This window comes from Stigmatopora argus, chromosome 1 (genome assembly GCF_051989625.1).
Source record: "Stigmatopora argus isolate UIUO_Sarg chromosome 1, RoL_Sarg_1.0, whole genome shotgun sequence".
NCBI classification, from domain to species: Eukaryota; Metazoa; Chordata; class Actinopteri; order Syngnathiformes; family Syngnathidae; genus Stigmatopora; species Stigmatopora argus.
In genome coordinates this window covers 28,798,734-28,813,553 of record NC_135387.1, presented here as the reverse complement: position 1 = coordinate 28,813,553, position 14,820 = coordinate 28,798,734, and the positions used below count along the sequence as shown (strand labels likewise).

General features: G+C 40.4%; 1 protein-coding gene across 2 annotated transcripts in view; it reads right to left on the bottom strand.

Moving 5' to 3' along the window:
• LOC144085564 (plexin-A1-like) overlaps nucleotides 1–14,820 on the bottom strand; it is a 242,470-nt gene that overhangs the window by 87,044 nt on the left and 140,606 nt on the right. For both annotated transcript variants that reach the window (XM_077614962.1, XM_077614972.1), the window contains exons 6-10: nucleotides 14,293–14,393; nucleotides 11,711–11,834; nucleotides 11,387–11,540; nucleotides 10,410–10,509; nucleotides 781–895 (exon numbers count right to left, since the gene is read on the bottom strand). In XM_077614962.1, the coding sequence (XP_077471088.1) occupies nucleotides 781–895; nucleotides 10,410–10,509; nucleotides 11,387–11,540; nucleotides 11,711–11,834; nucleotides 14,293–14,393 (594 nt within the window). The remainder of the gene's footprint in view (nucleotides 1–780; nucleotides 896–10,409; nucleotides 10,510–11,386; nucleotides 11,541–11,710; nucleotides 11,835–14,292; nucleotides 14,394–14,820) is intronic.

Sequence of the window (14,820 nt, the reverse complement as noted above, 5' to 3'; positions counted from 1 at the left end):
AATTTTGAGAGCGAGCGAATCCGGCGACGAATTGTCCATTTGACGAAATGTCCAGCGACGAATTGTCCGTCGACGAAATGTCCGGCGACGAAATGTCTGTTCGACAAACTGTCTGTTCGACAAACTGTTCGGCGACCAAACGTCCGTTCGACGAAACGTCCGGGGACGAAGTGTCAGTCGACGAAACGTCCGGGTACCGAGTTTGCATGTTCTCCTTGCGTGGGTTTTCTTCGGGTACTCCGGTTTCCTCCTACTCCCAAAAATATGCATGCTAGCCTAGCTGGTTGAACACTCAAAATTGCCCCTAGCTACGAGTGACTGGAATGTTTGTCTTCTTGTGCCCTGCGATTGGCTGGCCACCAATTTTGGGTGTCCCCCGCCTGGTGCCTGAAGTCAGCTGGGATAGGCTCCAGCACCCTCCGCGACCCTTGTGAGGATAAGCGGTGCAGAAAATGAATGTATATGTATACAAACACACACAAATTCCTTTGTCAACAATTCTAGAGAAATACAAAACCAAAGCTTAGAAGACTTCCTATTGGCTCAATTTGATTTTAAAAATGTATTAGAAACTCTAGCTGCTAACACGTGAAGAATCCAAACAAAACTGGAATTTGTCTCGACCTACCCACCAGTAATACGAATTCATACTTCAACCTGCATCTGGAGCTGCTAACACACCCATTTTTTAACCATAGTTTTCCATATAGAGCACCACCATGCACTTTTGTAGTTCTTTTCCAAAAAACATGCAAATAGAAGTAGTAGATGGCGACCTACCTCTGAGGTGTTGACCCGGCCCTCCTGGAAGGAGCAGTCGCTGGCATCCTGGGTGCACATGTGCCGATATTTGCACCAGTGACAAGGAAATTTTCCATCCACACAGGACAGACACCTGCACGGACCAAAGAATGTGTTCATTTATAATAAGGTGAATTAATGTGTAAAAAAACAACAACAGATCCCATAAGATAAGTTCTTACATGAAAAAATATCAACACGCAAGCATACTCAACGAGTGATGATCTGATTCCCAGTAAATATTGGGACTATTATACATATACAGTGGTACCTCGACCTACGAGTAGCTCTACCTACGAGATGCTCGAGATACGATGAACATTTCGATCAAATAATTCGCCCTAGATACGAGAAAAAATTCGAGATGCGAGAAAGCCAGTTGGCCATGACATGAGAGGCTGTTTATCATTGTAGCTCACTGTCTTTTTTTGCCGCGTCTCTTTCGTGTATAACATTTCTACGAGCACTGAACGATTTATTCAGACAAGTTTCTCCTACGCATCGACCAGGAAAAAGAGGGCTTTCTGGGTAATGAAGTATACTCGTGCACACAACACCGATAGCCAATGGCACCCTTTCTCAGAATGAAACTTAATTACCCACAATCAATACGAGGGTAGGCTGTTATTCCTTCCTTAGCCTGTTAGCTCCCACGATCGCTCATTCAAGACTACTTCTCTTTGGCAAGTGGTTGTGCGTTATCCTATTGTGAGGACATTTGTGTGCATCGTTTTCGGAATATTTTGAAGGGAATACAACAGCAAACAGCCCATCGATAGCGAACGTGAGGGTGGAGGCGTGGCAAACAGCTAACCCGCCCAGAACAAAGGTAAAAAAAAATTAAAACAAAATTAGAATTCAGTTTTGTGTAAAGTTACATTAAACGTATGTTTGAGTGTGTCTGTATATATTAATCCAAGTTAATTTAAATGTGTTTGTTTCGTTACGAGTGCGTTATTGTGGAAAGATTCTCTCTTTTTCAGATCAATTATTTGATTCAAAAAATAACTTAAAGGTGAATGCACTTCAAATATTTTTTAATGTGGTAGTTACGGCATTGAAATGTCAAGTGTAACTGTGCTCTTGAGTTTTAGGACTTTATCCAAACTGGCAGCACGACCCGAGCGAAGGATGAAAACATCACAAAGTGAGAAAAAAAAACAGAAAAATCCACTCTTCTCTCCTTATGCTCCATTCCTGGAGGCTTTAAGTGCAATAAGCTGGCAGGCCAAGATAAGCTTCTTTTTCCTCATAATGCCTGTTGTCTTCTTTACAAAATCAATAAGTAAAGTGTATATTAACACATTCCAAAATTGATTCGTTGATGAAAACAAGCCATGTGAGACAAATCCTTTACATGCAAACTAATTCATTTGGCTCGTATTTTTCCCCCAGAACAATTAAATGTTGACACTTCATTAAATATCATAATAAAATACAGAAAAAAATGGACTTTCTCTAATTTTAGGGGATTGACGAAGAGAAATTGAACACAAATAATGCGGATTTGAATGCTGCATGAGATATGCAATCAACAGTAAAAGTTTACCATTGAGTGGGTGGGAAATGCTACGAGGTTATGCTAACATTCGGGTGTTTGTTAGTAGAGTTAGTGAGTCAGAAGATCCTCACTATTAACCCTGGGGATTATCGATTTCTTTTCGAATCCGTGTGTGTTCGTTCGGGTGTCACTTGGGTCTAAGCTACACAAATACACAAACTAGGACTCACTTAGATGCACAACGTGTCACCTGCATTGACATAGCGCGATTCCTCTGGGTCAGCTGAATATTGGAGTGTTACAGTCCACTCGTCAATGCTTTGGACAACTGGCCTGGATAAGCGTACTGCTGCACTTGAGTCAATAACAACTCCCTCAACACTCCCCCCAAACACACACACAAACACATACACGGCGCCCTCGCCCACTATTTAACAAGGCCTAGCTCTAGAGTCAAGTCAAACACATTTTCATCTTGTCGGAGCTCATTTTGCTGGAAGTGAATCAATAATACAAATATTTTCAATTGGTTAGCACAGCTATGTTATGAAGGGAGTCATGGGGATGGAATTTCTGCACTTAAATTGGTTTCAAAATAAGTGTAGTAAATATGAAATATATTATATAACACATTAGGCCGTCTACAGTAATCCCTCGAATATCGTGGTTAATGTAGACCAGACATGGCCGCAATAAACGAAAAACCACAAAGTAGGATCACGCGCATTATAACTGCCGAATATTTTTTTTCCGCACCGATACAGAAATATAAGTACACAAGTACAATTATGAAAAAAAATATATTTATTAAATATTACAGCTATAAGCTAGTCAAAAGACTGTAATGTATTAATATCTAAATATAATGTATATACAGTGGTACCTCGACCTACGATCAGCTCTAACTATGACATGCTCGAGGTACAATGAAAATTTCGATCGAATAATTCGCCCTAGATACGATCAAAATTTCGAGATGCGACAAAGCCAGGTGGCCATGACATGAGGCTCTTTATCATTGTAGCGCACTGTCTTTTTTGCCGCATCGCTTTCGTGTATAACTACTATATCTACGAGGACTGAACGATTTATTCAGACAAATTTCGACCAGGAAACGCACAACGCGCATGCGCGGACAAAAAGAGGGCTTTCTGGGTAATGAAGTATACTCGTGCACACAACACCGATTGCCAATGGCACCCTTTCTCAGAATAAAACTTAATTACCCACAATCAATACGTGGGTAGGCTGAGCTGTTGCATTTTTTCAGCGTTTTTCCTTCCTTAGCCTGTTAGCTCCCGCGATCGCTCATTTAAGACTACTTCTCATTGGCAAGTGGTCGTGCGTTATCCTATTGTGAGGACATTTGTGTGCATCGGAATATTTTGAAGGGAATACAACATCAAACAGCCCATCGATAGCGAACGTGAGGGTGGCGGCGTGGCAAACAGCTAACCCGCCTAGAATGAAGGTAAAAAATTAAAACAAAATTAGAATTCAGTTTTGTGTAGTTACATTAAACATATGTTTGAGTGTCTGTATATATTAATCCAAGTTAATTTAAATGTGTTTGTTCGTTGACAAGTGCGTTGTTGCCGTGGATAAACTCCCCCCGAACACCCCCCGCCTCCGTGTATGTCGCTGTCTCTACCCTCCGCAAAATACGCCTAATTTTACTTCTATTAAACACATTTTATTACTATTAAACCACTAGCTATGTGTTACTTTGTTAATAGATGGCGAATTAGAAGAAATAAAACATTTTTTCCAAGCCAATATCCTGTTTTTGGTGTTTTTCAGAGGGTTGGAACTAATTAATTTGTTTTTTGTTGTTTTCAATGGGAGACGTCCGCTCGAGTTACGAAAAGCTCAACATACGATCTCAGTCCTGGAACGGTTTAAGATCGTATGTCGAGGTACCACTGTATTTAAAAATGTAACTACCGTATTTTGCTGTTTAATATATTCCCCCATTTAATATACCCAGGTATATTAAACGGCAGGGGTATATTAAATGGCGCACAAACGGGAGGCTCAAAAAAGCAAAAATCATTTAATATACCCGGGTATATTAAACGGCAAAATACGGTACTTTAAATACTGTACTCACAGTGATAATAGTTCCTCTCCGCTTAAAATAAATAAAAAAAACAAGTAAATGAGAGTTTTAGTCTAAGTCCTTTGTCTTCTTGTGGCCATGGGTCCATTGTCCACAATAACCAAGGGATGACTGTATATGGTATTGTAATTAGCATATTCCATCCAGGATTGGTCAGATTATACCTACATTGTTTGAGTATATACTTGACAAGTTTCATAGATACATAGTACATAGATCACCAAAACTTTCTATTCATTTAATTGGTTGATCAATGTACAATCTAACGAAATGCAGCGCAATAGGTTTATCTAAACATAGAAAATAAAATTTAACTGGATAATGCTCATCTACAAATATAATTATCTTCGGTTTAGACACTGTAAAATAATAATGTTTGCGTTTGCTGTGATGCAAAGTCCAGCACTATTAAAAAAAATCCCGTACAATAGTTGTTATACGGCGTATGCAATTTGAAATGACCGTGAGCGCGTCACTGCCATCTACAGAGTCAATGTGCAATTACACTTTATCCTGGTAAAAATGTGTGTTTTTCTAAGCAAATTCTTTGGTTGAAATCAGTCATAATGGTCATCCTGCTCCTTTAAAAAGCAATCCGTACAAAGGTTTCACGATAAAGCCGTTAAAATAATTACAATATTTCTTCAAAATGTCCGATTTCAAAGCAAAGGCCCTCATAAAACGGCGTACTTAGCCGTTAGCTCTTCAGCTACGTCGAGCAAATGAGAAGCTTCTCATCTGGGGAATAAGACTCATTATAAGATTTTATTGCATCTCGTCACAGTGAAGTCCAAAAGCCGCTACCACTACTACGGTCTCAAACCCCAGTTTAATTACGCCAGGTCACACTTATTGGAAATTGAAGCGGAATTGATTCAAAGCTTTTGTAACTACAGAGTTAAAACCTGAACAAAAAACATCCTCACCACAAAAGCCTTCAAATCTCGCTGAAAAACGAAACAAAATACAAAAACCCCACTTACTCATTTCCATTTCATTTCTCCAATCATTTATCCTACCTCAATAAAAAAGCAAAATTCCCCCCTCTTTCCCCTCAGCCATCCCTTTCGCATTTCCCCCCTCTTTATAAACCACACAATATTCCTCCTCCCGCATACGAAATGAAACGACCCAAATCCTCTTGTTAATACAAATGTCTAATAATGTAAAAGACTGTGTAAATAGCCAGCAGGGTCATTCTGTTTGCCAACGCGGTGCCTTCTGTCTCCTTCTGGCTCTTCTGACTGAGTGCGCACCTGTTTGTGTACAATAAGCTGCATCACACGCTGGCTAGTGTGTGGTTCCGCGTTTGAGTCCGTGTACGAGCTCCGTCACGTTACTTGCCCCGGGCTGCTCGGCGACCGAGCCTGTTGCACGTGCGAGTCTGCCGTTGCGCGTCAGCTGTTGTGCTTCTGCGCTAGTGAGCCTGTACGCTCTCATCCTCCAACATGCCCAAGGGGGGGGAACTCCATTATCTACCACTGAGCGTGGCGGCCCCTGTGCCAGGCTTCCTACGGGCTAGGTCAAAGATTAAAAGCAGCAAGCTGATACTAGGGGGAGGGGAGTGGCCGGCGGTGCGGAATATATACTTTTAGGTTATAGTGGAATGGCCGGGGGCGGGCTCGCAGTTCTGGGGTCGAGGGTTCGATCCCAGGGTGGGTCCTCACTGTGTGGAGTTTGGTTGCAACAACATGTATGCTAGGCTAATTGCTGGATTGTCTCGTGTTGTTCTCCCCGTGCCTGTGTAGATTTTTATCGGGGTGCTCTGGTTTCCTCTCATATCGCAAAAATATGTATGCTAGGCTAATTGCTAAATTGCCCCTAGCCACTGTGTGGAGTTTGCATGTGCTCCCGGGCTCGTGTGGGTTTTCTCTGGTTACTCCGGTTTCCTCTTACATCGCAATAACATGCATGCTAGGTTAATTGCTAAATTACCGCTAGCCACTGTGTAGTTTGCATGTGCTCCCGGGCTTGTGTGGGTTTTCTGCGGTACTCTGGTTTCCTCTCACATCGCAAAAATATGTATGTTAGGCTAATTGCTAAATTGCCCCTAGCCACTGTGTGGAGTTTGCATGTGCTCCCGGGCTTGTGTGGGTTTTCTCCGGGTACTCCGGTTTCCTCTCACATCGCAACACCATGTATGCTAGGCTAATTGCTAAATTGCCACTAGCCACTGTGTGGAGTTTGCATGTGCTCCCGGGCTTGTGTGGGTTTTCTCTGGGTACTCCGGTTTTCTCGCACATCGCAACAACATGTATGCTAGGCTAATTGCTAAATTGCTCCTCGTCACAGTGTGGAGTTTGCATGTGCTCCCGGGCTTGTGTGGGTTTTCTCTGGTTACTCCGGTTTCCTCTCACATCGCAACAACATGTATGCTAGGCTAATTGCTAAATTGCCACTAGCCACTGTGTGGAGTTTGCACGTGCTCCCGGCCGGGCTTGTGTGGGTTTTCTCCGGATACTCCGGTTTCCTTCCACATCCCAAAAAGTAGGCTGGGTGAACATGCTAAATTTCCCCTAGATATGATTGTCTGTCTGTCTCCTTGTGCCTGCAAATGGCTGGCCACCAATTTAGGGTGTCCCCCCGTCTGGTGCCTGAAGTCAGCTGGGATAGGCTCTAGCACCCTTCGCGACCATTGTAGGGTAGGCTGGTTGCATACTCCGGTTTCCTTCCACATCCCAAAAAGTAGGCTGGGTGAACATGCTAAATTGCCCCTAGCTAAGATTGGTAATCCATCTCCTTGTGCCCTGCGATTGGCTGGCCACCAATTTCTGGTGTCCCCCGCCTGGTCCCTGAAGTCAGCTGGGACAGGCTCCAGCACCACCGCGACCCTTGTGAGGATAAGCGGTACAGAAAATAAAAAAGCGGTTATAGCTGCGATTCACTTTAGGTTAATCATGCTGCATTAGTACTCAGTGTCAAAAGGGGGAAATGTGTTCCCTAAATTGCTATTTGGATTGGTTGCAACAAGCAAAAACAATATTAATTTATTTAAGATTAAGCTCGGTCCAGACGAGAGGCCCAGGTGAGCCTCCTCACCGAGCCCATTCCATTATGCTGCAAATGAACGGACAATTACTATGCAGATATATGCAAGGCCAAGAGCATAGTGCAGGCAACGAAATAGACTTGATTAATGAGACAGGGAATGCGAGTGGGACATGACAAGGGAAGCTTGGGGAGGATGGAGAAGGGTTGCGAGCATGATAAGGACCAATCAGACAAAGGCAACGTGGAAAACCCACAAAATAAAACAATGGAAGGGGAATCGGTCAAGAACATTTTTAAGGCTTATCCTAGCAAACTATGGGCACCAGTTAACTGTTACTGTTTGTTTTATTCATTTAAGGACATCATAATATATTATTTTATATATATATATACCCTATTTTCTCACATATTTTAATGCCATTTTAATGTTACGGCTTATATGCGAGTAAATACGGTATATATTATTTTTTTCATTTTGCTTGTCAGATGAAGATTTTTGGTCAGCCAATCACAGGGCACAAGGAGACAAATCATAGCTAGGGACAATGTAGAGTGTTCAACCAGCTAGCCTAGCATATATGTTTTAGGGATGTGGAAGGAAACCAGATTACCCGGAGAAAACCCATACACGCTTGGGAAGAACATGCAAACTCCACCCAGTGAGGACCCACCTGGGATCAATCCCCTTGATCCCAAAACAGTTTTGCCCGACGCCCTAAACCACTCCACCACCGAATCATATGTATCATCCAGATCACAGGTGTCAAAGTGGCGGCCCGAGGGCCAAATCTGGCCCGCTGCATTATTTTGTGCGGCCCGAGAAAGTAAATCATGAGTGCCGACTTTCTGTTTTAGGATCAAATTAAAATGTGGAGTATAGATGTATATTAAATTTCTTGATTTTCCCCCATTTAAATCAATAATTGTACTTTTTAAATCATTTTTTTCTGTTTTTAGTTCAAAAATCATTTTGTAAAATCTAAAAATATAAACATTGTTTTAGATCTATAAAAAACTGAATATTCAGGGCTTTTTATCCAGTTCTTTTAATCAATTTATATTAAAAAAATCTAAATATTATATCTAAAATGGTCCGGCCCACACGAAACCCAGTTGACGTTAATGCGGCCCGTGAACCAACCCGAGTCTGACACCCTTGATCCAGATCAACGAATAGTTACACGCCTAAAAATGATAAAGATTAAACTATTTATTTTATATTTCATTGCAGGAAACAAGGAAAACTGCAAAAAAGGCATTGAAATATGTATGTACTATTTATAGTCTTTGTACGTGTTAGGAATGCTTGAGCGCACATCTTAGCTTTGCACGGATTGATTTATCACTGCACCCATCAGTAGTCTTATCATTGCATGAAATGTAATTAATTCATTGATTAAAAAAAAAAAATGACCTGAATACTAATAATGAATAAGCAGGGGTCACATGCCGTTCGTATTTACTTGCAATCATTATCCATTATTGCGGACTCTATTGCATTACGTAAAGAATTAGAATGGACTTGACCAATGTCATTCAGCAATCCCATTTTTGCTAGTTGATTTTTCTATATTAAAAACACACATATATATATATATATATACATATATACATATATACATATATACATATATATATATATATATATATATATATATATATACATATATACATATATATATATATATATATTATATATATATATATAATAAAGAAAAGTCATACTGTATCTCCATCAAAACCCAACTTTCTAATGTGATTCTGTATTAAAAATATGCCTGAAAATATGTCATTCGGATTTACATCCATTAACTGAAGCAGATTTGACATCAATAGTTTTTCTTTGGCTTTAAATGGATGTAATTTTAAAAAGAAAAAAAATATAAATTCAAGATTCTGTAGATGTCGCTGTATGTCGCTGACAGCTTGACTGTTTGGGTACATTGCTTGCTGACGTGCTATATTTATACAGTGGTACCTCGACCTACGAGCAGCTCTACCTACAAGATGCTCGAGATTCGATGAAAATTTCGATCAAATAATTCGCCCTAGATACGAGAAAAATTTCGAGATGCGAGAAAGCCAGGTGGCCATGACATGAGAGGCTGTTTATCATTGTAGCGCACTGTCTTTTTTGCCACATCTCTTTCGTGTATAACAGATATCTACGAGCACTGAACGATTTATTCAGACGAGTTTCTCCTACACATGGACCAGAAAACGCACAACGCACATGCACATAAAACTTCATTACACACACCATTACGTGGGTAGGCTGTTATTCCTTCCTTAGCCTGTTAGCTCCCGCGATCGCTCATTCAAGACTACTTCTCGTTGGTAAGTGGTCGTGCGTTTTCCTATTGTATGGACATTTGTGTGCATCATTTTTTGAATATTTTGAAGGGAATACAACAGCAAACAGCCCATCGATAGCGAACGTGAGGGTGGAGGCGTGGCAAACAGCTAAGCTAACCCGGCCAGAACGAAGGTAAAATAAATTAAAACAAAATTAGAAATCAGTTTTGTGTAAAGTTACATTAAACATATGTTTGAGTGTCTGTATATATTAATACAAGTTAATTTAAATTTGTTTGTTTCGTTACGGGTGCGTTGTCGTGGAAAGTCCGGTACTTAAAATACTATACTCACAGTGATAATACTTCCTCTCCGCTTAAAATACATTTTTTTAAAAACAAGTAAATGGGAGTTTTAGTCTAAGTCCTTTGTCTTCTTGAGTGCGTTATCGTGGAAAGTTTTTTTTTCTGTACAAAAGTTGTTATATGGCGTAAATAATTTGAAATGATAAAAAACATGTATAAGTTGCCAGGTGTGTTTGTCATTTGAAGTAGAATGAGGCTGATTTTCTTTGAAACTTAACCGTGTTGAGTATGTTTGATGATGATACATATACTGAAACCTCAACCTTTGGGTATTATTAGTATGTTCATAAAAACACACAAATGCACACACACATTAAAAGATCAAACAACAACTTACGATCGGTGAACACTGCAGTTGTAGAAGATAAAATCCACATTGGCAAATGTCTTCCCCGTCTCCTTTGACCTCAGATGCAGTTTTATGACTCTGCGGTCACCTACAAGTGGGATTTGCAGAAATATTCATGCGTTTTATGACAACAATCCTCCATTACATTTGACATTTGCTCTCCTCTAAGCTTATGTAGAATGTTTCACGAACCTTTTCATTAACGTCAAACCCGACTCAATACATTCGAGAATGTTAACTACCACTGTCCGCTTTTGCACGGTTGACATTTTCACATTCAGAGTATTCTTGCGCCGAATCAATAAGCTTTTACCGTATTTTCTCGCATATAAGCCGCCTCCGCATATAAGCCGTACGCTTAATATTGCCTTAAAATCGTTGAATTTTACGATTTATCTCGTATAAGACGCCCCCGATTTACTTTTTTTCATATTCATGGTTTTAATAGGGAGTACAAATGTGTTACTTTGAAGGAAAAATCTTAAGAAAAATCATTGCACATGGTATTTCTGAGATATTGTATGAAATTAAAAGATCGTCTGCTGGAGTGTACATTTCGAAAGGGTGTTGCCTGCACGTAGACAAATTCAAAAAGGAAGTCACGTGACCAGTACAACCAGGAAGTGTGTCCATAGCGGTCTACTTTCCACCAAGTCTCTGGGTGCAATAATAGCATGAGATACACATTACACAGGTAGGCTGATATTTTAATGATCAGCCTTAGAAACTATTGGGATGTGTTGAAATGGGGCATGTCAAGTCTAATTTGTGCGCATATAAGCCGTACCCTCGATTCATTTATCATTTTTTTGCGGCAAATACGGCACATATGTGAAAAAATACAGTAGTTTGAATGATTAGCGATCCTTTTCCTCAACATTGGATCCAAATTCAAGTTGAGGCATGAATGCAGCATATTACAGCTGATCTATTCATTCCTTATTGTGAATATGATATTACCATACCTTGGTTTTGCGTGATGGGAGCCACCTCTTTTGCCGAGGGGGACAAACAAAAGATCCGACCGCCGTAGATGCGTCCTTCTGTTTCTACGTAGTCTCCAAAGGAGCAGTTTACTCCGGCAGACAGACTGGGAACATTCTGGGTCTGAAGTGCCAACTGCGAGGAGCAAATGTTCGGTTAAAAAAAATTCAATTCAACTTGCATTCAGCAAAACCTTCCCAAACAAAAGCCAAGTTCTAGCGTTCACAAAATCCATGGACATTTTAGGCTTCTGATCTTGTCGCCGTTTTCCCCAAACCCAAAGATACTACGAAACAGCATCATACCTGCACTTCCGACATGGTAACCGAGACGGTGTCGGGTTGGACAGTGAGTCGGACGCACTGGTCCCCCCTAGTGGTGAAACGTTGCGGCTCCTCGGCACGCTCGCAGTCATTCTTTCTTGAACATCTATGCAGGAACAAAAAAAGATCATGTGAACCGAATGCTAATTTTGGACTCCCAACTAGGTCAGTCAATGAAAATCGAAAACTACTTTCAGACGCCATTTTGTTCCTAAGAATGGAAATACGTTAACGTTAGCCTTACAAAATCGGACCCATTTTCTGAAGTGTAGTAAAAGTCACCCACAAAATTGCCATTTGAACCAGCAAGTGTTCAACAGGACGCGCTAATTTTGCCGCAGACATTTATTCATTTTCCGAGCCAATTATCCTCACAAGGGTCACGGGGGGTGCTGGAGCCTATCCCAGGTGACTTGGGGCACTCAGCACTGGAAGATGGACAACCGTTCTCATAGCTAGTGGCAATTTAGTGTTCAAGCAGCTAGCCTAGCATGCTTGTTTTGGGGATGTGGGAGGAAACCGGAGTGCCCGAAGAAAACCCATTTTATATCGAATTTGCTCTGTGTTAACCTCCGTGACCGGACGTTTGGTCCCTGGACGTTTGGTCCCTGGACGTTTGGTCCCTGGACGTTTGGTCCCTGGACGTTTGGTCCCTGGACGTTTGGTCCCTGGACGTTTGGTAGAACGGACGTTTGGTAGAACAGACGTTTGGTAGAACGGACGTTTGGTAAAACGGACGTTTGGTAGAACAGGTTCGCATGCAATTGATAGATTTTAACATTTGGGTAATAGGGATTTCAAGACTATTATTTAACATTGATTGAATAGGGTTAGGGTTAAACAAATGAAAGTCTCATGACTCAAACCTCGGGACTCGCGAACCCGTTCTACCAAACGTCCGGGGACCAAACGTCCGGGGACCAAACGTCTGGTCGACCAAACGTCCGGGGACCAAACGTCTTTCGACGAAACGTCCGAGTACCATTAACCTCTCATCCACCAGATGACAGAAATACAAAATGTCAAAACTTGTTGCATGAAAATAGGTTCACATTTTAGAAAGCGCATGACTTTTTTTTTTAGGAAACTAGGCCTCTAAAACATATATATTAGATTGCTAAGAAATCTGTATTTCCAAAATCTATTAAAAAGTTTTTTTAAGAGGATTGATACATATTCGGAAGAAAATTTGACTGTTCAAAACACGGAGCATAGCATTAGCTTAGCATTCAAGTAGAACTCTTTTGTTCAGACAGTATACAACAAGATATTAGCAAATGAATTGGAAACAATGGATTTTATGGCCTATTTTACTGCTGGTTTAATCCAAATGCTGCGTTTAACACCCGTTCATAAAGCTCTAATGGGGAGTAATCCAACTTCTAAATATAGAGCCACTCAGGAAGAGAGATATTTACTAGTTAGCCACAAATTGTTCAGATCACATAACGTGTCAAAGATCTTAATTAAGAATGGCATTTTGATGCTGTGATATGTATATTTTGGCCAATCAGGCTTCTTTAATTTTGCACAGATTGGCACAACACGAATACAAACTATTTCAAAGTCTTTTAAATGTGTTCATTTTGCTTTTGTTGGTTGATGATTGGCACACAACTTTATGCAAATCATATTTCCATATTTCTCTAAGTCCCGTAGGACCAGCAGGGTTTATACTTTAATCAGTAGTGATACACAATAACAGAGCCGTCAAATACTCTGAATCATCCGTAGTTTTACAACGCCAGTTTTCACAAAACTTGTTTTTAGTTCATTTCAATGGGAAATGTTCGTTCGAGTTATGAGAAGATCGACATACGATCTCAGTCCCGGAACGAATTAAGCTCGTATGTAGAGGTACCACTGTATATAAATATAGCGCGTAAGCAAGCAATGTACCCAGACATGTCAGCGCCATAAAGCGACATCTACAGAATCTTGAATTTAGTGCATACTGATTGGGCCGGCCGTCCACTTTGGAGAAAAATTTAGACTTTTAAGTGTGCCTTATGTGAGTAAATATGTGCCGCGTTGCATTTATATGTTTTTTTCTCCCGCTTAATAAGGAGAATTGCTATCATTAATAAGGGGAGCAATTGGCCGAGGTTGCCAGATATGTGATAGCTAAAACGAAACAGGAGTGATCGTTGATTTGCTGTTTGTGTTTTTTTTATTCCTATTAACGATTGAAAAAAATGAAGCTATTTGAAAATCATTCAAAAATATTGAGCTTTATTTTGGGTGTATTCTCATTCGTTGTTCCAAGCAGTCAAGCAGTTAGATACCAATCAACTTATACATTTTCCTGTATTTTATACGTTTTCCCGTATTTTATACGTTTTTCTGGTCAATGCCACTAGGAAAAAGGCTCAGAAAATCCGAAAATTCTCTTAACTCACTACAAAATCTCATTTTTTAGGTTTAGCATTGTAAGAAGCAAGTTTAAATAATGCCAATTTCATGAAGAAAAAACAAAATATCACATAGCACATTCCATTAAAACCGAACTCCAAAATATTATATAGCACATTCCATTAAAACCAATTATAGATGCATGGACTTACATGTTATGAAGCACACACCATCCACAATGAGGGTCTCCAGACCCCAGACAAGCACTGCAGGATGTGTACTGCTCACAGCTTTCCACTGGTACTCGTGTCACCTTCAAATAAGATACACACATAGTTAAGAATTCTTGTTAGAACTTTTCGACTTGTTATTTTAAGTATAGAAAGTATCTAGCCAAAATGGGTCTGTGACTGAACCCCAACATTAAAGGAACAAGTCCACTGAGACCACCCGAGATAAATGTTTGCGGAGGCAGTTGCTTACATCTTGTCCCTGCGTATTTGCTAGAGCGGAAAAACTGAAGTCGCTAACTCATGTAAACAAACCCTCGCTGATTAAAACCCTGTGTTCTTCACAAAAAATATATTTTATACTTGTTTTCTTCAGTTAATCTTTCTTACCATCCTAAGCAATTGTTTGATTTTTAGACATTTTCGGCCCGGTGGTTGAGTGGTTAGCACGTCAGCCTCACAGTTTTGGGTTCAAAACCAGGTCGGTACACCTGTGTGGAGTTTGCATGT